Source organism: Schistocerca americana, chromosome 4, assembly GCF_021461395.2.
Source record: "Schistocerca americana isolate TAMUIC-IGC-003095 chromosome 4, iqSchAmer2.1, whole genome shotgun sequence".
Taxonomy (NCBI): domain Eukaryota; kingdom Metazoa; phylum Arthropoda; class Insecta; order Orthoptera; family Acrididae; genus Schistocerca; species Schistocerca americana.
The window spans coordinates 563,628,011-563,650,681 of record NC_060122.1 but is presented as its reverse complement, the minus strand read 5'-3'; the positions used below and the strand labels follow the sequence as shown (position 1 = coordinate 563,650,681).

At 40.1% G+C, this 22,671-nt stretch overlaps 1 protein-coding gene across 1 annotated transcript in view; it reads right to left on the bottom strand.

The window, feature by feature from the left end:
- The window catches only part of LOC124612398 (DDB1- and CUL4-associated factor 5), a 131,711-nt gene that overhangs the window by 11,385 nt on the left and 97,655 nt on the right, over positions 1-22,671 (bottom strand). The window contains exon 8 of the mRNA XM_047140579.1: positions 12,499-12,682. Within this exon, the coding sequence (XP_046996535.1) occupies positions 12,499-12,682 (184 nt within the window). The remainder of the gene's footprint in view (positions 1-12,498; positions 12,683-22,671) is intronic.

Here is a 22,671-nt window from a genome sequence, read left to right as displayed (position 1 = left end):
GTTACGGAAATGCTTCAGGAACTCGGGTGGGAGTCTCTAGAGGAAAGGAGATGTTCTTTTCGTGAATCACTACTGAGGAAATTTAGAGAACCACATTTGAGACTGACTGCAGCACAATTTTACTGCCGCCCACTTACATTTCGGGGAAAGACCACAAAGAAAAGATAAGAGAAATTAGGGCTCGTACAGAGGCATATAAGCAGTCATTTTTCCTTCGCTCTGTTTGGTAGTGGAACAGGGAGAGAAGATGCTAGTTGTGGTACAAGGTACCCTCCGCCACGCACTGTATGGTGGATTGCGGAGTATGTATGTAGATGTAGATCTTTTGTTTCCCAATTAAGACACCGAAGTAGCACTACATGAAAAGGCTTGCAGCAGGCAAGTTGACACTTGTTTGAGACAACAGAAGTATCAGTCTTTATTGTTTCAGGTTAGAGTCAGCCATTATTGTTTCAGGTTACAGGTTTCAGGCTACCTGGCATATTGCAACTACGGGTCTTATTCTTTGCCAGAATCTACAGGGTGTAGTAGATAAGTAACGAGACTGGCCGCCGCGCGGCGCCCCAGTCGCTCGCAGGGCGGTCTCCACCTGTACGTCACGTGGTGGGGGATCTGAGCTAACAATAGAACCGGTTCGCAGTCACGTCGGAGCTCTGGTGCAGTGAGGGTCGAGCTTCGCGTATTACGTTGTTTGTGTGCCCGTGACACTTGTGAAAACGCTGAAGATGGATCGCTCGATAGAACAGCGGTATGCAATCAAATTTTGCTTTCGCTTGGGCAAAACTGCTTCGGAAACTTTTGCTATGATTACAGAGGCCTACAAAGAAGACTCCCTATCAAGAGCTCAAGTGTTCCGGTGGTTTAATGAATTTAAAAACGGGAGGGAATCCGTTGAAGACATGGAACGATCTGGACGCCCTTCAACGAGTCGTGTGGATGAAACGGTGGCCAAAGTGAAAGAACTCCTGGACTCCGACCGTCGTTTAAGTCTCAAAATGATCGCCGATGAGGTCTCCGTGAATAAATTTACGGTTCACCAAATTGTTACGCAAGATTTGATGATGAGGAAAGTTTGCGCAAAATTGGTTCCCTGAGTGCTCACCGCCGAACAAAAGCAACAACGAGTGGACGTTTGCCGTGAGATGTTGAATGATTTGGGAAATAATCCACACTTTTTAGACAACGTAACAACAGGCGACGAATCGTGGACATTCCAGTACGACCCGGAGACGAAAGCCCAGAGCTCGGAGTGGCACACACCGGCATCCCCGCGGCCGAAGAAAGCAAGAATGTCAAAGTCCCGCATCAAGACAATGCTGATTGTGCTTTTCGACAAGCGGGGGTTAATTCACAAAGAGTTTGTCCCTCAGGGGAAGACTGTCAATGCCGAATTCTACAAAGAAGTCCTTCAGCGATTGCACAGAGCCGTCAAACGGAAGCGACAGGACCTTGCTCAACGCTGGCGTCTCCACACGACAACGCTCCGGCGCACACAGGGTTCCTCGTGACTTCCTACTTGACCCGAATTGGAGTTGAAGTTTTGCCACAGCCACCATACAGCCCTGACTTGAGTCCTCCTGATTTCTTCCTATTTCCGAAGGTCAAAAGATGCCTGAAGGGTCATCGTTTCGACGATATTCCGAACATCCAACGTGCTGTCACGAAGGCACTAACTGGGATAACTCAAACGGGCTACAGTGGGGCCTATGAAGCTTGGAAAACGCGCTGGCAACGTTGTGTCGACGCCCAAGGCGAGTACTTTGGAGAATATTAATGTTTTGTACAAATTGGATCAATAAATTTGTTTTTCTAGACTGAGTCTCATTACTTATCTACCACACCCTGTAGACCAGTTTTATAGGATTTGGGTCTAGATAGTATGGTGGCAATACCTAGGGAACAATTTTCTTGCAAAATTTTGTCAGTGGAATTGAAGAGGAGGAGGCTGATGCTCCTCGTTTAATGCCAAAAGTCTGGCTTTCCTTGTCTCTACTTATTTTTAATTTTTTTCTATCCGTTTCTGCATGATAGTCATTGAGGAGAAGTTACCACAAAACAAAATTCTACATTCACAAAAATTAAATGTTGTCTTGAATCATTGCTTGACAACATTTAATCAGTGTGCAGTGTGTATGAGAAGTAAATAAACTATAGGCCACTTTCAATTTGATACTTCATTTTTTGTACAAATGTGTGTTCTGTTTTCTACTATACCTGCCACCACATGTTAGTGATAATGGAGCAGAGGCACTACAGTTATACTTAGTCATGCACCACTGAGATGCAGCCACAGAGTCTCATGGTCTGACCCACTGAGGGTCACAGGGTAAGCGGGCACCCACAGCTCAGACTAGTATCATATACTGCAGGCGCTCAGTTCTGTCATGCCTAGTTGCTATTCGGTGTTCAACCATGCTTTAGGTTTAAACATTCTGACTTACATTTTTTGTTTTTGTCCAGTGCTCTGCTCACAACAATACTGGTTTTGTTCACAGATCATGAGTGTGTATCAGGTGTAGATTCTTTACGTCTTATCCCATCATTTTATGGTGTTGTCTTCATCTTCGGTTCCTGTGTTATGGACCCCAAATTTATGGAACTGTGGCTGCAACAGCTGTCATTCCAACAGCAACAGTTTGCAGCTCAGCACAAACAGTAGTCTGCTCTCCCGTAGCCCATGTCCCAGCAACAACAGCACCCATGTCAGTCAGAGGTGGCACATGTACTACCACTGACATTTGCTTCCTTTGATGAGATTTCTGAGAGCTGGGACATCTATCTCCAACATTCTGACCTGCTTTATTGTGCATTCAATATTTCCAGTAAGCAGAAATGTGATTCACTCTTTATCTTCTAGCAATCATTTGTACAAAGTGGTGCAGAAATTGCAGGCACCCTTGGAACCTAGTGAACTGTCTAAGTTATCTTTGTGCCCTGTGAACTGAATACTATGCTCAGCAGATGTGCCATGTTGCTGCTAGGTTTCAGTTTAATCAATGTCATAAACAAAGTGGACAATCATATGCCACTTGGGCCAATTTGCAGCATTTCATACACAATTGCCGTTTTCTGTGCCAGAACTGTGGAGTTTCATTTGTGGAATTGTTGATTCAGGATGTGATTCATGCCTGGCCCTGACAGGGAGGTCAGTGCTAAAGTTTTGGTCAAGTATGATCCTAGTCTTGGTGAAATGGTTGAAATTTCTAAATCCTTCAAGGTAGCTTTGGAAGCTCAGCATGCTTTTACTAATGGCATTCACATTTGCCCAATAATACCAGCAACAGACGCAAATCAGGACAGTATTTCAGTGGTTTTGGCTTAAGTTGTGAGATGGTATAGAGGTCCTATTGCCTTCACATGCAGCAACTCAACTACTTCCAAATTGAGAAAGAGTGTTAAAAAGTTTTGTGAGTATTTGTAAAGCAGCAAATTTCACCCACTGAGTGCCCACAACCTATTGGTTTCCTCATTTGGGCATTGATTTGAGCTCTTACATATGACAGAACAGCATCTGCAGTGCTGGGCATTGTTTTCAAATGGGTATCATAATGACGTCCATCTTCACCCCACCACCCAATATGCTAACGCAGATGCCTTGTCCCATCTCCCTCCTGGCCCCACTGAGGAACTCAACTGCCATGAAACTGTTTGTTTTGCATTTTAACAGCAGCAAATAGCTTTGGACAAATACCCACTGGCACACGAGATCACTGCAAAGTCATCCCACAACCCCAACATGTAAAAAGTTTTGTCAGCAGTCCAAAAGGGTTAACCGGAGATTGTGTCCTGCCAAGCTGACCCGGTTCGTCAAAAATAATTCACACTACATCACCAGCTCAATACCTCTTGGTGTGTCTAGACGTTGCTCATGGAAAACTCTGACTGATGGCTTGTCAATCTGGCTCCATTCTGGTCCTGCATTGTCCAGCCCTTTCATCCATCCCATAAGAGGATAAGGCACATGAAGGCATTGGCCCGGCAGCACATCTACTTTCCCAGCATCAAGCTTACAATGAACACACATGCTGCTTCTGCAATGCCTGCTCCTCCAATTAGGAGTCCGCAGTCTAAAGTTTTTTGTCGTGGCTCTGCCTTGACCACCCATGGGAAGGGTTCACTTCAATTTTGCTGGTTCATTTCAGGGATCTATGTGGCTGTTGGTTATGGATGCCCTTTCAAATTTCTCACATGTCCACTACCATCCTTGGCACATTTCCTGCCCTTGACAGGATTTTCACCATTGAGAGCGCAACTTGCACCATAGTATCTGACAATGGGCCTCAATTTACGTCAACTCAGTTTGAAACCTTCTGTTGCCGAAACAGTGTCGACCATCAAACCACCATGCCTTTTCATCCTGCCTCCAACAAGGAGGCTGAACAGCTGAATCTGTATATTCGAAATACAGATGCAGAAGGCCTTACAAACATCATCGACTGAGGAAGCATTGCACAACTGCCTTGTGAGATATTGGTCCATCCCCAACAATGACGTTATTCCAGCCAAACTTCTGTATGGCCACAGGCATCACACCCTGTTAGATCTCCTGCATCCCATGCACTGTTTCCCTCCTACATACAGAGTGCTGGTGCTTGGACTTCATGTTTGGCCAGCATCTAGAGTGGGCCATTGGCATTGTCACCAGCCACAGAAGTCATCAGTTGTTCAACATGGAAGATGGGGGACTTCGTCTGCTTGCCATTGCAACCAGCTCTGGCCACCACCACAGTTTCAATCAGTGCCCCTGTACTTAACTCCTCCTCCACCCTGCAGAACAGACACAAGGGTCACCTGAAACCAGGCCTCTTGCCCTCTCCCACATATCCTGTGCCATGGTCAACCTCCATCCTGATACCCCTGCTTGCTCAGAGACATGTGATGGGATCACAATTTGGGAACATAAGGTGATGGAATGCTCCTTCCACCCAAACTGCACCTTGCCCCATGGCACTGGATCAAGCAGCAGATGCACTCTTGCCTCCTCCGCTACCATAGCCCTCAAATGAGCTTCCTGTTGAGGTTGACACCATGCCGATGGTCCTCAATCCACTGGCAGCAGGCGATATCCCTCCCGTCACCCACCTCCACCATCACAGAAACCATCAGGGTAACTTTTGATCATACATAGCAATTTCAGGGAGGAGGGATTTAATATACCCACCAGAGGACATTAGCAATAATGGAGCAGTGCCACTACAGTTAAATTTAGTCAAACGCCACCAGGGGTGTGCCTACAGTCACATGATGTGACTCACTAATGACCATGGGGTAAGTGATCCACCACCAATCAATCTAGTATCTTATGCCTCATGCGTTTAGTTGTATGATGCCTAGTTGCTATTCAACACTGGAAAATCCAGTATAGAATGTAATAATATTATGAACAGAATAGTTGTTACAATATAGGACAGAGATGATGAGTCACAGATAGGCAAACATAAAGATTGTCAGAAAATGAGCTTTCAGGCAACAAGGCCTTTGTTGGAGATAGAAGAAGAAAAAAAAACACACACACACACAGGGGTGTGGGATAGTAAAGTGCAGCTTGTGGGAGCATACAGGGACGAGGTGGAGAGAGGGTAGGGCAGCTAGTTGCAGTCAGGAGGTTAGAAGGAAGGCGGAGGGGGGGGGGGGGGGGGGGGGTAGCAGAGAGCGATTTAGGGAAATCACGGAAAACCTAAATCAGGATGGCCGGACGCGGGATTGAACCGTCGTCCTCCCGAATGCGAGTCCAGTGTCTAACCACTGCGCCACCCCGAAAGGGAGAGGTAGAAAGAGAGAGGTAGAAAGACTGTGTGTGCATTGGTGGAATAGGAATAGAAGACAGTGTAGTGGTGGAATGAGAACAGGGAAGGGGCTATAGGGTAAGGAGAGAGATTAACAAAGGTTGAGGCCAGAAGGGTTATGGGAACACAGGATATATTACAGAGAGAGTTCCCACCTGTGCAATTCAGAAAAGCTGATGTTGGTGGGAAGGATCCTGGCACAGACTGTGGAAAGCAGCCACTGAAAGGTCCCGAGTTCGAGTCTCGGTCGGGCACACAGTTTTAATCTGCCAGGAAGTTTCATATCAGCGCACACTCCGCTGCAGAGTGAAATTCTCATTCTGGAAACATCCCCCAGGCTGTGGCTAAGCCATGTCTCCGCTATATCCTTTCTTTCAGGAGTGCTAGTTCTGCAGGTTCGCAGAAGAGCTTCTGTAAAGTTTGGAAGGTAGGAGACGAGATACTGGCAGAAGTAAAGCTGTGAGTACCGGGCGTGAGTCGTGCTTCGGTAGCTCAGATGGTAGAGCACTTGCCCGCGAAAGGCAAAGGTCCCGAGTTCGAGTCTCGGTCGGGCACACAGTTTTAATCTGCCAGGAAGTTTCATATCAGCGCACACTCCGCTGCAGAGTGAAATTCTCATTCTGGATGAAGAACATTGTGTGGAGGGGGTGCTCGGCAACAGGTCCAGCTATTTCTTGGCCACAGTTTGCCAGTAGCCATTCATGTAGAAGCAGCTTGTTAGGTGCCATGCCCATGAAGAATGCAGCATGGTAGTTGCAGCTTAGCTTGTAGACTGGTTTCACAGGTAGCCCTGCCTTTGATGGGATAGGTGATGCTTGAGACTGGACTGGAATGGGTGGTGACAGAAGGATGTACGGGACACGTCTTTTTGTTGGGCCTATCTGTGACTCAGCATTTCCACTATATGTTGAGGAACAACTATCCTTTTCATAATACTGCTAGTTGCTATTCAGTCCTGCTTTTTTAGACTTGGGCATTCTGGCTTAGGTTTTGGTGTTTGTTCAATGCTCCACTCATGAAAACACTGGCTTTGTTCAAGGATCACGAGTGTGCTTTGGTGCAGATTCTTTATCTTGTCCATATACTCATTTATTCAGGCACCTACATCTACATCTATGTGATTACTCTGCTATTCACAATAAAGTGTCTGGCGGAGCGTTCAATGAACCACCTTCAAGCTGTCTCTCTACCATTTCACTCTAGAACGGCACACGGGGAAAACGAGCACAAAAATTTTTCTGTGAGAGCCCTGATTTCTCTTATTTTATCATGATGATCATTTCTCCCTATGTAGGTGGGTGCCAACAGAATGTTTTCACAATCGGAGGAGAAAACTGGTGATTGAAATTTCATGAGAAGATCCGTCACAATGAAAAACGTCTTTGTTTTAATGATTGCCACTCCAATTCACATATCATGTCTGACACTATCACCCCTATTCCACGATAATACAAAACAAGCTACCCTTCTTTGTACTTTTTCTATGTCATCTGTCAGTCCCACCTGATGCATATCCCACACTGCACAGAGATACTCCAGAATAGGGTGGAGAAGCTTGGTGTAAGCAGTCTCTCTAGTAGACCTGTTGCACGTTCTAAGTTTTCTGCCAATGAATCGCAGTCTTTGGTTTGTTATACCCACAATATTATCTGTGCGTTCGTTCCAATTTAGGTTATTTGTAATTGTAATCCCTACGTATTTAGCTGAATTTACAGCCTTCAGATTTGTGTGACTTATCGCATAATCGAAATTTATCTGATTTCTTTTAGTACTCATCTGAATAACTTCACACTTTTCTTTCTTCAGGGTCAGTTGCCACTTTTCGCACCATACAGAATCTTATCTAAATCATTTTGCAAGTCATTTTGAACATATAATGACTTTATAAGGCGGTAAATAACAGCATCATCTGCAAACAATCTAAGACAGCAACTCAGATAGTCTCCTACGACAATAATATTATTTTGTGCAATTCTGCAATACAGGTGCAACTACAATGGAGGGATAGCTATTGAAAGGTCAGACAAATGTGTGGTTGCTGAAGAGGGGCAGCAGCCTTTTCAGCAGTTGTAGGGTCAACGGTCTGGATGATTGGCTGATCTGGCATTGTAACATCAACCAAAACGGACTTGCTGTGCTGGTACTGCGAACGGCTGAAAGCAAGGGGAAACTACAGCCGTAATTTTTCCTGAGGGCATGCAGCTTTACTGTATGGTTAAATGATGATGGCGTCCTCTTGGGTAAAATATTCCGGAGGTAAAATAGTCCCCCATTTGAATATCTGGGCGGAGACTACTCAGGACGACGTCATTATCGATAGAAAGAACACTGGCATTCTACGGATCAAAGCATGGAATGTCAGATCCCTTAATTGGGCAGGTAGGTTAGCAAATTTAAAAAGGGAAATGGATAGATTAAAGTTAGATACAGTGGGAATTAGTGAAGTTTGGTGGCAGGAGGAACAAGACTTCTGGTCAGGTGAATACAGGGTTATAAATACAAAATCAAATAAGGGTAATGCAGGAGTAGGTTTAATAATGAATAAAAAAATAGGAACGTGGGTAAGCTACTACAAACAGCATAGTGAACACATTATTATAGCCAAGACAGGCACGAAGCCCACGCCTACCACAGTACTACAAGTTTGTATGCTGACTAGCTCTGCAGATGGTGAAGAGATTGACGAAATGTACGATGAGATAAAAGAAATTATTCAGATACTGTTGTAGAGAGTTTCAGAGAGAGCATTAGGGAACAATTGATAAATACAGGGGAAAGAAATGCAGTAGAAAAAGAATGGGTAGCTTTGAGAGATGAAATAGTGAAGACAGCGGAGGTACAAGTACATAAAAAGATGAGGGTTAGTAGAAATCCTTGGGTAGCAGAAGAGATATTGAATTTAATTTATGAAAGGAGAAAACAAAAAAAAAATACAGTAAATAAAACAGGCAAAAAGGAGTACAAGCACCCAAAAAATGAGAGCAACAGGAAGTGAAAAATGTCTAAGCAGGAATTGCTAGATGACAAGTGTATGGATGTACAGGCATATATCACTAGGGGTAAGATAGATACTGCCTACAGGACAATTAAAGAGACCTTTGGAGAAAAGAGATTCACCTGTATGAATATCAAAAGCTCAGATGGAAAACCAGTTCTAAGCAAAGAAGGGAAAGCAGAACGGTGGAAGGAGTATATAGAGGGTCTGTACAAGGGCGATGTACTCCGGGGCAATATTACGGAAATGGAAGAGGACGTAGGGAGATACGATACTGTGTGAAGAATTTGACAAAGCACTGGAAAACCTAAGTTGAAACAAGGCCCTGGGGTAGACAACATTCCGTTACAGCTACTGATAGCAGCCAGCCATGACAAAACTCTTCCACCTACTGAGCACTATGTATGAGACAGGCGAAATACCTTCAGACTTCAAGAAGAATATAATAATTCCAATCCCAAAGAAAGCAGGCGTTGACATGTGTTAAAATTACTGAACCATTAGTTTAAAGTCATGGCTGCAAAATATTAACACATATTCTTTACAGACGAATGGAAGATCATGGAAGATCAGTTTGGATTCCGTAGAAATGTTGGAACACATGAGGCAATACTGACCTGATGACTTATCTTAGAAGACAGATTAAGGAATGGCAGACCTACATTTCTAGTATTTGTAGACTTAGAGAAAACTTTTGACAATGTTGACTGGAATACTCTGTTTCAAATTCTGAAGGTGGCAGGGGTCAAATACAGGGAGCAAAAGGCTATTTACAATTTGTACAGAAACCAGATGGCAGTTATATGGGTCGAGGGGTATGAAAGAGAAGCAGTGGTTGGGAGGGAGTGAGACAGGGTTGTAGCGTATCACCAATGTTGTTCAATCTGTACATTGAGCAAACAAAACAGTAAACAAAAGAAAAATTTGGAGTGGGAATTAAAATCCATGGAGAAGAAATAAGAACTTTGAAGTTTGCCAACAACATTGTAGTTCTGCTAGAGACAGTAAAGGACCTGGAAGATCAGTTGAACGGAATGGACAGGGTCTTAAAAGGAGGATATAAGATGATCAACAACACAAGCAAAATGAGACTAATGGAATGTAGTCGAATTAAATCAGGTGATGCTGTGGGAATTAGATTAGGAAATGAGACACTTAAAGTAGTAAAGGAGTTTTGCTATTTGGGGAGCAAAATAACTGATGATGGTCGAAGTAGAGAAGATATGAAATGTAGACTGGCAATAGCACTGAAAGCGTTTTTGAAGAAGAGAAATTTGTTAACATCGAGTATAGATTGAAGTGTCAAGAAGTCTTTTCTGAAAGTATTTGTATGGAGTGTAGCCCCGTATGTAAATGCAACATGGACAGTAAATAGTTTAGACACGAAGAGAATAGAAGCTTTCAAAATGTTGTGCTACAGAAGAATATTGAAGATTAGATTAGTGTATCACATAACTACTGAGAAGGTATTGAATAGAATTGAGGAGAAGAGAAATTTGTGGCACAACTTGACTAGAAGAAGTGATCAGTTGATAGGACATGTTCTGAGGCATCAAGGGATCACCAATTTAGTATTGGAGGGCAGCGTGGAAGGTAAAAATCATAGAAGGAGACCAAAAGATGAATACACTAAGCAGATTCAGAAGGATGTGGGTTTCAGTGGGTATTTGGAGATGAAGAAGCTTGCATAGGATAGAGTAGCATGGAAAGCTGCATCAAACCAGTCTCTGAACTGAAGACCACAACAATAACATTCTTTTGTGTGCAGAATTTTAAACCACTTTCTGGTGTCACTTGTCGTCATTGAATTGCCTAATTAGTTATTTGCAATATCTATCTGGACAATCCAATGAAGGGATGATGTGATGGAGCAAGCTGGGATATTTTTACTTCCCCTCTTGTTTTGCCATCTGCCTCCTTAAAATTCATTTTTTTAATGTCTGACTAAATACCATTAACATATGTGGATATAATCTGCATTTTCATGAAAGAGAAAGGTTGGCCCTCAGTCTTACAGAATACACCACCAGATCTAATTTTGTGCTTACTTTTATGTATGTAATTAATTTCCTGATTTATTTTGACTATTCCTTTCATTATAGAGTAATGGTTTTGTAACTTAAAATTCTATTGTTGACCTATAAATAAATATAAATTCTGTACTAATTATAAACACTTGGAGGAACAACTACTGTAATATATTCTTAAAGGATCTATTTGGCTCTATTCGAAAACATGTTAGTAAAGCCAGCCCTTAATTAATTCCAAAGTAATTGACAGTTTTGTCAAAAGTATTGTTTGCATAATGATATTTGTTAATTTCATGATTTAAACAAATAATTTGGCCTAACTCTTGTAGTAGAAGAAACTGTTAAAAAGAAGGTAGATTTTGATGTATTCAGTTAATTTGATGAGTGACATTTTAATAGTAATTTCTGTAAATCAAACATCAAAAATGTATAGTTTCAGTGACTATTATTGTGAGGATACATAAGGGCCCAGTTTTTGATCCCGAGACAAGTCAGTCCACAGACGAGTTCCAGATGAGAAACAACTTAACTGTGAAATAAGTTTAACACAATTAGGGCATGTATTAAAACAATGATAGTGTCTGTTCCATACATACCTGATTATTCTGAAAGAACTGTGAACTATGTGGTTATGCTTTTTAATGCTCACAAATATTCAACAGTAAACTATTGCAGCAGTATGTGGATGTTTGCCTGCAACCCATTAATGAGACTTATCGAAAGTTAAACAATAGTCCAATGGCCGTATTAACCATGTGTATTGGGGGGCTTGTGAACAGTGAAAGTAAAGAACTGTGAAACACAAATGTGCACCTGTCAGCTACATCATTTAAAGTAGTCAGTGTAGATTTTCCACCCCCCATTTTTCAGCCAGTGTAGCGACTCAGTATGTCGACACTGAGGACAATCAACAAAGAAATAAAGCAGGCAAACATCACATTCTCTGAACAGGTAACTACAGGTCCTGTATGGTTTTCAGGGGAATCTTATACCATTCTTCCTGCAAAATAGTGGGAAACTTCAGGTACAGATGATGGAGGTGGATAGCAATCATGCACCCTTCTCTCGAAAGTAGATTACAAAGGCTCAGTAATATTGACATTTGGTGACTATAGTGAACAGGGGAGATTTACCAATTAATCCTCTTGCCTTCAAAACCAGTCCTGGATGATGCGAGCTGTGACCAGGGTCCCTGTTATCATGGGCACAGCATCATCATGGGGGAATAAACATTGTACAATGAAATGGATATAACTAGCCAAAATGGCCACATAGTTCTTGATGGTAATGCAGCTTTGCAGAGTAACCATGGGCCCTATGAAATACCATGTTATCGCTGCCCAAACCATCACTGAATCCCTGCATGTTTAAATCTTGGAATGTGAACAGGGCCAGAAGTTGGAAACTGAGTGAAACAAGATTTATCCAACCAAATGACTTTCTTCCCTTGCTCCAAAGCCACCCTACAAAAGCTCAGCAAAATGTGGTACTCCTGTTCTCTCAGATTCCAAGTGAAACAAATGTCCCCCTCTCCGCTTCTGAGGTAAGTATTTCTCAGTAACATGACGCATAATTTCATTTCAAACTTTTTTTCCTTTCTTGACTGGTTACATAAGCCTTTTTCTTGGCAACAAACACAAAATATATACAGTGGTGAATATAATTTCATAAGAAACTTATTTCATACCTGTAAATGCAGATTCAGAATCAGATTGAGAGGATGCAACTGCATAGGCAGTAGTAGAGACATCAGAACTGTGAATGTCATCAGAGATCCATCCTTCAATTTCACGTTGCACAAGTGAGTCAAAGAATGCCATCATCCGTGGATCTTCTTTTGTTGACTGGTGACTGTAGTCGTGAGTCATAAACTGCATGTAAATGAATACAAGTTCTTGGATAAATACTGAACAACAACAACTACTACTACTAGTATTAAATAATGTATCTTACTCTACATGATGATTTAAAATTCAAATGTGTGAATAAAACAAGAGTAAAGCACAATGCTCCCCATAATTATGTATTACACCACTGATTCCTACTTAGTAGCCTATGGTATCAAAATAATACTCAGTGCACAAAAATAACACAAATTTCTGATTTCCACAAATGCATTAATGAATTTAAAAAGTGTCAATTCGACATTCGAGTTTTAAACAGAACATTTGTGCCAACATACCAAGTCCACAGAATGAAAAATATGACAGAACCTGACAGATTCTGACTGACTCCCATACATAAAACAAAGGTAGTTTTATCAAAACCATTCAAATGTGTAAAGTCAATAACTGTCCCTATTACCTTACTGCACCGGCTCCACTACCGCATAGCATCTCACTGTCCATACTCTGAAAACACTGTCAAGTCTGTGTGGCAGAGTACATCTTTCATTTCATCACATACTACTGTTTTTTGCTATGTGGCAGAATGATAGCTTATACGCCGCTGTTGGAGGTGCAATTATGACTATTACTACTTCAGTCTCTATGAAAGAAACAGATACAGTGGTAATAATATTAGTTCATTTTGCACTGAAGATCACATTGGAACTTACAAGGTGTTTGCAGAAATTCTCTTATATTCTCCTACAAGTCAAACAAGTCTAATGCAATGTAGCCTGTTTTTGTTGGTGTCACATGAGGTTCCTTACATCGAACCTGATATTGATTCCACCCACTGAAGAATTATTCCAGTATAGGTTGAACAAATAATTTCTAAGAAAACCCTAAAGATAACACATAGCTTGCTTATGATGCAAAACCTTCTCTCCACAAATTTAGAAAGATGCATTCCATATTCCCAAAAACTGCTACTTCCAACATCTGCATGATATTACTGACTCAGTGGGGCTTATTAACAGTTAGGTGCCGGCTTACTCAAATCTTATCCTGATCCAAATGGATAAGAGAAAAATGTTTAATGGCTAATAATTTCACATAGATTACTGCATCATCTATGACTCCAAGACTGCAACTATCACTCATTCATTAATACCAAGTGAATAGGGACAGCTCAACCAAACTTCCCTTGCAGATGAAATATCACTACTGTGATTGTGTATGACCCCTTCTCCAGGACATGAGACATGATCTGCTTGTCAAACCATCTTCAGTCCCATCACAAGAGTCAGTTTCTCTGCTTTTCTAAGCATTTTCTGAAGCAGATGTCCATGCAATACAGAACTGGAAGGCTTGAGGGACCAAACGTACTGTGCTTGAGGGATCAAACATCCTGTGTTCCCACATGACTGCCAGGTATCTGATTAACTATATCCATCTCCTAACAATAATTTGAGTAGCAAATCTTTTGGGTTTCACATGACTGGCATTTTCAGAAACAACATGGGTTGCAGATAAGTCACTAGTTTTCAACTCAGTAATATCTTAAAATTATTCTACAAAAACAAATAAAACACATCAGCTTTCTGTGGGAAATTTTCCTACTTCTTCTTCTTCTTCTTCTTCTTCTTCTTCTTCTTCCAGCCTTCTTTTAAAAATAAGTGCAACATGTCCTCTTGTTAATTAATCTACTGTAAATTGCTGTTAAAATGACTGTAAACATACAAGCAAATACATGGGCATCATCACACTATAAGGTGTAGTTGAATTTAAGCAATTTTAGTTACTTTTCAATACTGGTCTAGCTGATATTGTATCATTCATCTTTGCAATCGCACTGCAATTAAACAGCTTTCACATCCTCTGGTTTTTTTAACAAAGAAAGCTTCCACTTTATTTTAGGCATAAGTTCACAGCATTTTATAAGAATAAACAGAACTACAATACAAAAGCTGATTTTGACCCAATTTTCTTGTATTTGTCTGACAAATGATGGCAGGAAACTCTGAATTGCCACCTTGCACCCAGAGGCAGAGTTGGCCTGTATGAACACAGTGTTGTCACATGACATTTTACTTCTGAACACTTGTTCATTTCAATACACTCAGGAATTGTGGAACACCTGTCTGGTAAACACACTTTACCACTAGCCCAATTTATTTTGCTGCTGTTACACCCATGAGTTCCTAGCAACCATACGAGCCTTGGTTTTCTGTGCCAATCAAGGTCTGAGTGAAGTTTGGCTAATGCTGATTTCCTGTGTTTCTGCAGGAGTGTGTAGTGTTCATGCGTCAATACACATGTGCTTACTGGTCACCATTCCCTCAAAATAAATGTCATCACACTCATATCTTACATTATACATGTCTGCAGTGTGGAAACGTCTACGGAATTACTTGTGAACCCCAAAAGATTGCAATCTTGGTGCCACTATGAAATATCAGATTATTATTTCTGAGATACAGCATTTTGCTTTTCTTACATACTTTGTCGTCAATGCATCTCATAAATTTTGGCAGGAAATGTGGCAGGAGCTCATTTTGCCCACAACTGAGGTTATCAACGTCAATTACCCGAATGATTGTTTTGATTTCCAGAAGACTTAATGTACTAGGTTGCCTCTTGTGGTTCTAAACACTTAGACATTCAGAAAAAGAACTCTGCCATTATTTTCTGTCTCCAGCAGGTGTACATTTTTATGTCAACTGTTGGGGTACCAAAGAAACTTGCCACTTCCTGATAGGCCCAAATGATGAATGGGTCACCCACATATTTAATAAAAAAAAATGATAGCAGCAGTGTGGAATTTAATGCTGATTGTTACAAGGCCTCCATGAACATATCAGTTTTTCCTTTCACAAGCTCATCTGTTGTTACAGGTGAAAATAGAGAATGGAGGAACCACCGTCATTCCATCTACATGTTCATGCAATATCTGACCTAACTACACACAGTTTGTATTGGGACACCCTCCTCTAGCTTTACTTTTCCCTAATAGTAGTAGTTGATACCAGTAATATTTTTCAAATTTTGGACAGGTCAATACTATCTCAGCTGTTTTTTTTTTTCTGAAAAATTTCATATAATTTTATACACAATACATTATATTTCAAGCCAAAATTTATGACCAGAAATTATTATTTTGGATGTTATAATTGATAGATACTAGTTCTGAACGCACAGTTAGAATTATTTTCTTTAGAAACATTTGAAATTATGAATTATTTGGCACACTTAAAATTTCTATTAATAATTGCACAATCTAGTACTGTTTATTATGTTTATTTCTAAATTCATTTATGAAATAATATTTGAAACTACTATAAATTCAGTTGTCAAGAAATACTGTAAACCGTTTGGAATATTGTTATTACAGCAGAGTGAAGCATGCCTCAGATGTGATTGGATGTATTTTTGTATTTTGAGTGAACAATATAAATTTGGCTTTGTTAACACGAAAATTTCAAAAGATTGTGAGCTATACTAAAATGCAACAAAATAAATTAATGTAAAAACAAAAATTCTGCAACAACAATCTTCAAAATTATTTAGATGAATTCAACCATGAGGGCCTAAAATGTGAGAATTTCAGCTTCAAGAATCAGATGCCTAGACAAGAAGAAATGGATCCAATTCTACAAGAAAAGATAAATAAATTAAAAAGTTTATTCTAATCTTACTCCTCTGAATTTTCAGAAAAGACTTTACTTATTGCGTTAGGAAGGAGGGGGGAAATTACAAGTGGAGGCTCATCGGGGACTAACTGAGTAATAATGAAGTTTTGACTGTTGCAGGAAGTGCTTTATCTTGTTAATTTTTGAAACATATGCACAAACAAATTTTTGATCACATGGAGCAAAAATCTGAAGGCTGCCCAACAAAGCAAATCATGACAACAGTGACAATGTACTACCAATAATGACGGACCAAATGGCTCTGAGCACTATGGGACTTAACTTCTGAGGTCATCAGTCCCCTAGAACTTAGAACTACTTAAACCTAACTAATCTAAGGACATCACACACATCCATGCCCGAGGCAGGATTTGAACCTGTGACCGTAGCGGACATGTGGTTCCAGACTGTAGCGCCTAGAACCGGTCGGCCACCCCTGCAGGCAATGACGGACCAGTTCAAAAGAAAGTGACGAGGACTTTACAACTACATCCAAGGACATCAAAAGGGAAAGATAAGTAAAAACTATTTGTGAACTTAATTTGTTTGAGGACTCATGTTGTTGTTGTTGTTGTTGTTCTTGTTGCTGTCGTGGTCTTCAGTCCTGAGACTGGTTTGATGCAGCTCTCCAGGCTACTCTATCCAATACAAGCTTCTTCATCTCCCAGTACCTACTGCAACTTACATCCTTCTGAATCTGCTTGGTGTATTCATCTCTTGGTCTCCCTCTACGATTTTTACCCTCCACGCTGCCCTCCAATACTAAATTGGTGATCCCTTGATGCCTCAGAACATGTCCTACCAACCAATCCCTTCTTCTAGTCAAGTTGTGCCACAAACTCCTCTTCTCCCCAATACTATCCAATATCTCCTCATTAGTTATGTGATCTACCCATCTAATCTTCAGCATTCTTCTGTAGCACCACATTTTGAAAGCTTCTATTCTCTTCTTGTCAAAACTATTTATCGTGCATGTTTCACTTCCATACATGGCTACACTCCATACAAATACTTTCAGAAACAACTTCCTGACGTTTAAATCTATACTCGATGTTAACAAATTTCTCTTCTTCAGAAATGCTTTCCTTGCCATTGAAAGTCTACATTTTATATCCTCTCTACTTCGACCATCATCAGTTATTTTGCTCCCCAATTAGCAAAACTCATTTACTACTTTAAGAGTCTCATTCCCTAATCTAATTCCCTCAGCATCACCCGACTTAATTCGACTACATTCCATTACCCTAGTTTTGCTTTTGTTGATGTTTATCTTATATCCTCCTTTCAAGACACTGTCCATTCCGTTCAGCTGCTCTTCCAGGTCCTTTGCTGTCTCTGACATAATTACAATGTCATCGACAAACCTCAAAGTTTTTATTTCTTCTCCATGGATTTAATACCTACTCCAGATTTTTCTTACTGCTTTCTCAATATACAGATTGAATAACATCACGGAGAGAATACAACCCTGTCTCACTCCCTTCCCAATCACTGCTTCTCTTTCATGCCCCTCAGCTCATAATCTGGTTTCTGCACAAATTGTAAATAGTCTTTTGCTCCCTGTATTTTACCACTGCCACCTTCAGAATTTGAAAGAGTATTCCAGTCAACATTGTCAAAAGCTCTCTCTAAGTCCACAAATGCTAGAAAGGTAGGTTCACCTTTCCTTAATCTATCTTCTAAGATAAGCCATAGGGTCAGTACTGCCTCACGTGATCCAATATTTCTACGGAATCCAAACTGATCTTCCCTGAGGTCGGTTTCTACCAGTTTTTCCATTCGTCTGTAAAGAATTCGGGTTATTATTTTGCAGCCGTGACTTATTAAACTGATAGTTTGGTAATTTTCACATCTGTCAACTCCTGCTTTCTTTGGGATTGGAATTATTATATTCTTCTTGAAGTCTGAGGGTATTTTGCCTGTTTCATACATCTTGCTCACCAGATGGTAGAGTTTTGTCAGGACTGGCTCTCCCAAGGCTGTCAGTAGTTCTAATGGAATGTTGTCTACTCCCAGGGCCTTGTTTCAACTTGGGACATTCAGTGCTCTGTCAAACTCTTCACGCAGTATCATATCTCCCATTTCATCTTCATCTACATTCTCTTCCATTTCCATAATATTGTCCTCAAGTACATCGCCCTTGTATAGACCCTCTATATACTCCTACCACCTTTCTGCTTTGCCTTCTTTGCTTAGAACTGGGTTTCCATCTGTGCTCTTGATATTCATGCAAGCGGTTCACTTTTCTCCAAAGGTCTCTTGAATTTTTCTGTAGGCAGTATCTATCTCACCCCTAGTGAGATAAGCCTCTACATCCCTACATTTGTCCTCTAGCCATCCCTGCTTAGCCATTTTGCACCTCCTGTCGATCTCATTTTTGAGACCTTTGTATTCCTTTTTGCCTGCTTCATTTACTGCATTTTTATATTTTCTCCTTTCATCAATTAAACTCAATATTTCTTCCGTTCCCCAAGGATTTCTAATAGCCCTCATCTTTTTACCTACTTGATCCTCTGCTGCTTTCACTACTTCATCCCTCAGAGCTACCCATTCATCATCTACTGTATTTCTTTCCCCCATTCCTGTCAATTGTTCCCTTATACTCTCCTTGAAACTCTGTACAACCTCTGGTTTAGTCAGTTTATCCAGGTCCCATCTCCTTAAATTCCCACCTTTTTGCAGTTTCTTCAGTTTTAATCTACAGTTCATAACCAATAGATTGTGATCAGAGTCCACATCTGCCTCTGGAAATGTCTTACAATCTAAAACCTGGTTCCTAAATCTCTGTCTTACCATTGTATAATCTATATGATACCTTCTAGTATCTCCAGGCTTCTTCCATGTATAAAACCTTCTTTCATGATTCTTGAACCAAGTGTTAGCTATGATTAAGTTTTGCACTGTGCAAAATTCTACCAGGTAGCTTCCTTTTTCATTTCTTCCCCCCAATCAATATTCACCTACTACATTTCCTTCTCTCCCTTTTCCTACTATTGAATTCCAGTCACCCATGACTATTAAATTTTCGTCTCCCTTCACTATCTGAATAATTTCTTTTATCTCATCATACATTTAATCAATTTCTTCGTCATCTGCAGAGCTAGTTGGCATGTAAACTTGTAACAAAATGAATAGGGACAAAAGCAAAAGTGAGGTGCAAATGAATGCTGCAGGACCCAGTCAGGGCATGTTTGAGCCACAACGTAATAGTTGAACAGAAGGCCGTAGCAGATAAATCTCATCACAATATCGCCATTTTAAACCAAAAAAATTTAAAAACAGAAAACAATATGCAAACTAATGTAACAGTTTTAGTTCAAAAAATTTCAGCAGTTCAGGAAATATGCATTCACAAATATCTGTGTGCAAACAATGGTACTGCGTGATCCAACATGCAAAAGTTTTCCCACATAATTTACAGCCAGTGGATTTTCTGCACAACTGCATATATAGTTATGTGTCAGGCATGAATGACAATCAAAAAATTAAATCTGTTAAAAGATTTCTTGAAGGCGAAACTCTGTCATGAGTAAATTTAAATTTCAGTCAATGGGAAAAATATCAGAGTTTGAAAAAAAATTTTTAAATAAATTTTGGTAGGAAGCCGAATGGGGAAGAATCAAAAGTGAATTTTTGAATGGTACTAATTATAAGAACAGGGGTAACACTCTGAAGGAGTTTTGTAAGAACTAACTTAAAAAATTAGCATATCTTGACAAACCATTTGATGAAATGATCTTGATTGATGCACTTAAAAGGAGATTACCAGAAAGATTGCAGTTGCATTTAGTACACGGACCTGATGATTATCCTGAACAATTTTTATGATATGTTGACAGGCTGCATAGGGCAGCAGAAAGAAGTATGTACTGTAATACTGTATTTACTCGAATCTAAGCCGCACTTTTTTTCCAGTTTTTGTAATCCAAAAAACCGCCTGTGGCTTAGAATCGAGTGCAAAGTAAGTGGAAGTTCTGAAAAATGTTGGTAGGTGTTGCCACAACTAACTTCTGCCATCAAATACATGTAGCGCAACACAGGTATGCTTTGCAAGCACAAAGATAAATACTGGCACCAACACCTCTGTGTCAGTAAATAAATTAAAAGAAAAGGTAGAAGAATGTAAACATTATGCCATGTATTCTTTCGTTTTTGCTGCTATCTCATTTAAATCCTGTCTGTCTAATAAACTACGAAACTAGAGTGAGACAACAGCAAACGCGGAAGAATATACATATCATGTCATGTTTATATTCATATTATTCTTATGCTAAATAGTGATACAGTCAGAAATGAAGCACAGCAACTGACTAGATTTTTAAATATAAGATGACTAATTTCTGTGCAGAATGTAATGTACTAAAGAGGCATCTGCAAAGATTATCAAACAGAGAAAATTTTTTGCTAAACTCTTGCTCAGAACATCTTCTATCACACGCAGTCTATTATTTGGTTCTTGTTGATCATTATCAAAGAAAGCAGCAGTGTAAGTAACAACAAATACCACTCTCTTGCCATTGTTTTGCTTATAAGACAATTCCTGTCTTTTTTTTATTGTAAGCCGCAGTAGCACGCACAAAAGCAAGCCATGTGAACACTCATTATCAGAATGCGACAAACAATGCATGACGCAGTACAGTAATGCATTTTCAGCTTAGAGTGACGTAAACCCCTATAACAAAGAGAACAGCACTTATCAGATCAAAGCAAAATAAGCAATCGATTCAAACCAGATGAAGCACGCGAAAAAGGAAGGGTACCCGTATAAATATGGACGGAGCGCCTGACACAGCAATGGCTACTTGCTAAAGCTTAACTGTCAAGCTTACGACTCAAACCAAACTACTGTAGCTGTATCTTCATGAATTCGACCTCAATTGTGTTTCACGTTACAATGGACCAACTTTGTTTCGATTTGGAGGGGCGGTCTAAAACTTTTCTCTCACCTTGAATTTCGAGTCTCAAATTTCAGGAGCGGCTTAGATTCAGGAAAATTTTTTTCCCTTGATTTCAAGCCTCATTTTTCAGGTGCAGCTTAGATTCCAGTGTGGCTTAGATTCAAGTAAATACGGTAATCGGAATGACAGAAATCACACAGGAGTAACCACAGAAACAGAGATAATGGTAACTTCTGTAAGAATCAAAGTGTCAGTAGAGAGAGAAATACAGAACACCAGTAGGGCAGAATAAATGGGGATAACCATGGGCACTTTAATAGAAGAAATGATCATAGAAGTAAATACTCGGGAAATGGCAGTTTGCCTCAATGAAGGTCCACATTTTTGGGCAAGGAAACATAACAAGCAAAGGCCCAAGTTACACTTACAATTAGACAATAACAACAGTGTTAATGATGTCACATGTATCTGAAACTGAACAGAAGGAATATCAGATTTCTCATTAATGTTTTGATCAAACGTTTTGGGATACTGTGTATAATTATGGCAATGTAAGTGCTAATCACAAACAGAATGTGAGAGTGGTGAGAATTTTGATGTAGCCATGTACTAATGATTTCTTCTCTTGCACAGAAAACAGTGTTATTGATGTATGTAAATCAGGTGATGACTGTATTGGATCTGAACTAGGTGGTATTTTTGATGTAGATGTGAATGAGGGCTTTGAAGTAAGTGAGACTAGTAAGTCTGAGACTGGTGGCTTAACGTAAATGAATGTGGGTAAAATAAGTGACTTTGATGGAGATGAGACTTGTATTGTCAGTGACACCACTGTTGAAATCATTTTGGAGGAATATGATGATGATGAATATTGGTTTTCTGTGGAGTTTAAGAATGATGAAGTTTCAGAGTTATTTGTGAATGATGTTGACATTACAGGTAAGATAAGTGACATATGTGAAGTAAGTGAGGGTCATGGAATACCAGTCCAGTTAAAACAGTTTTTCATTAATGTCATGCAGGGTAATGATCGAAACAGTAAAGGTGAGATATCTGTGAGCCTGGAGAACGAAGGTGAAAACTTTTTAAAGTTTTTTTGGGACCAGATTGATAACAACATAGATAAACGTGCATCCTGTGGTAAGTTAGCTGTAGTTAGTCACAATTTGTATCCCAATTAGCAGAATGAAGTGAAAGAGGATCTAAGCAGGAAATATGATTTTAACAGTAATGTGTTTTGTGTTACTTCTGTGACATGTGCTGTTAGTTGTGTCATGGAATCTATTCATTGTGTTCAATCTTTACCTGACAACATGAGTAATCACAGTAGTGTTATGCCATCTGTAAAGTTGATAAAACCTCTTGAAGACAGTGTAGATACAGCATTTTATGAAGTTGAAAGTGATCTTTTAAATGAAGTGTCTGTTAACAGAGAGGACGATTCAGA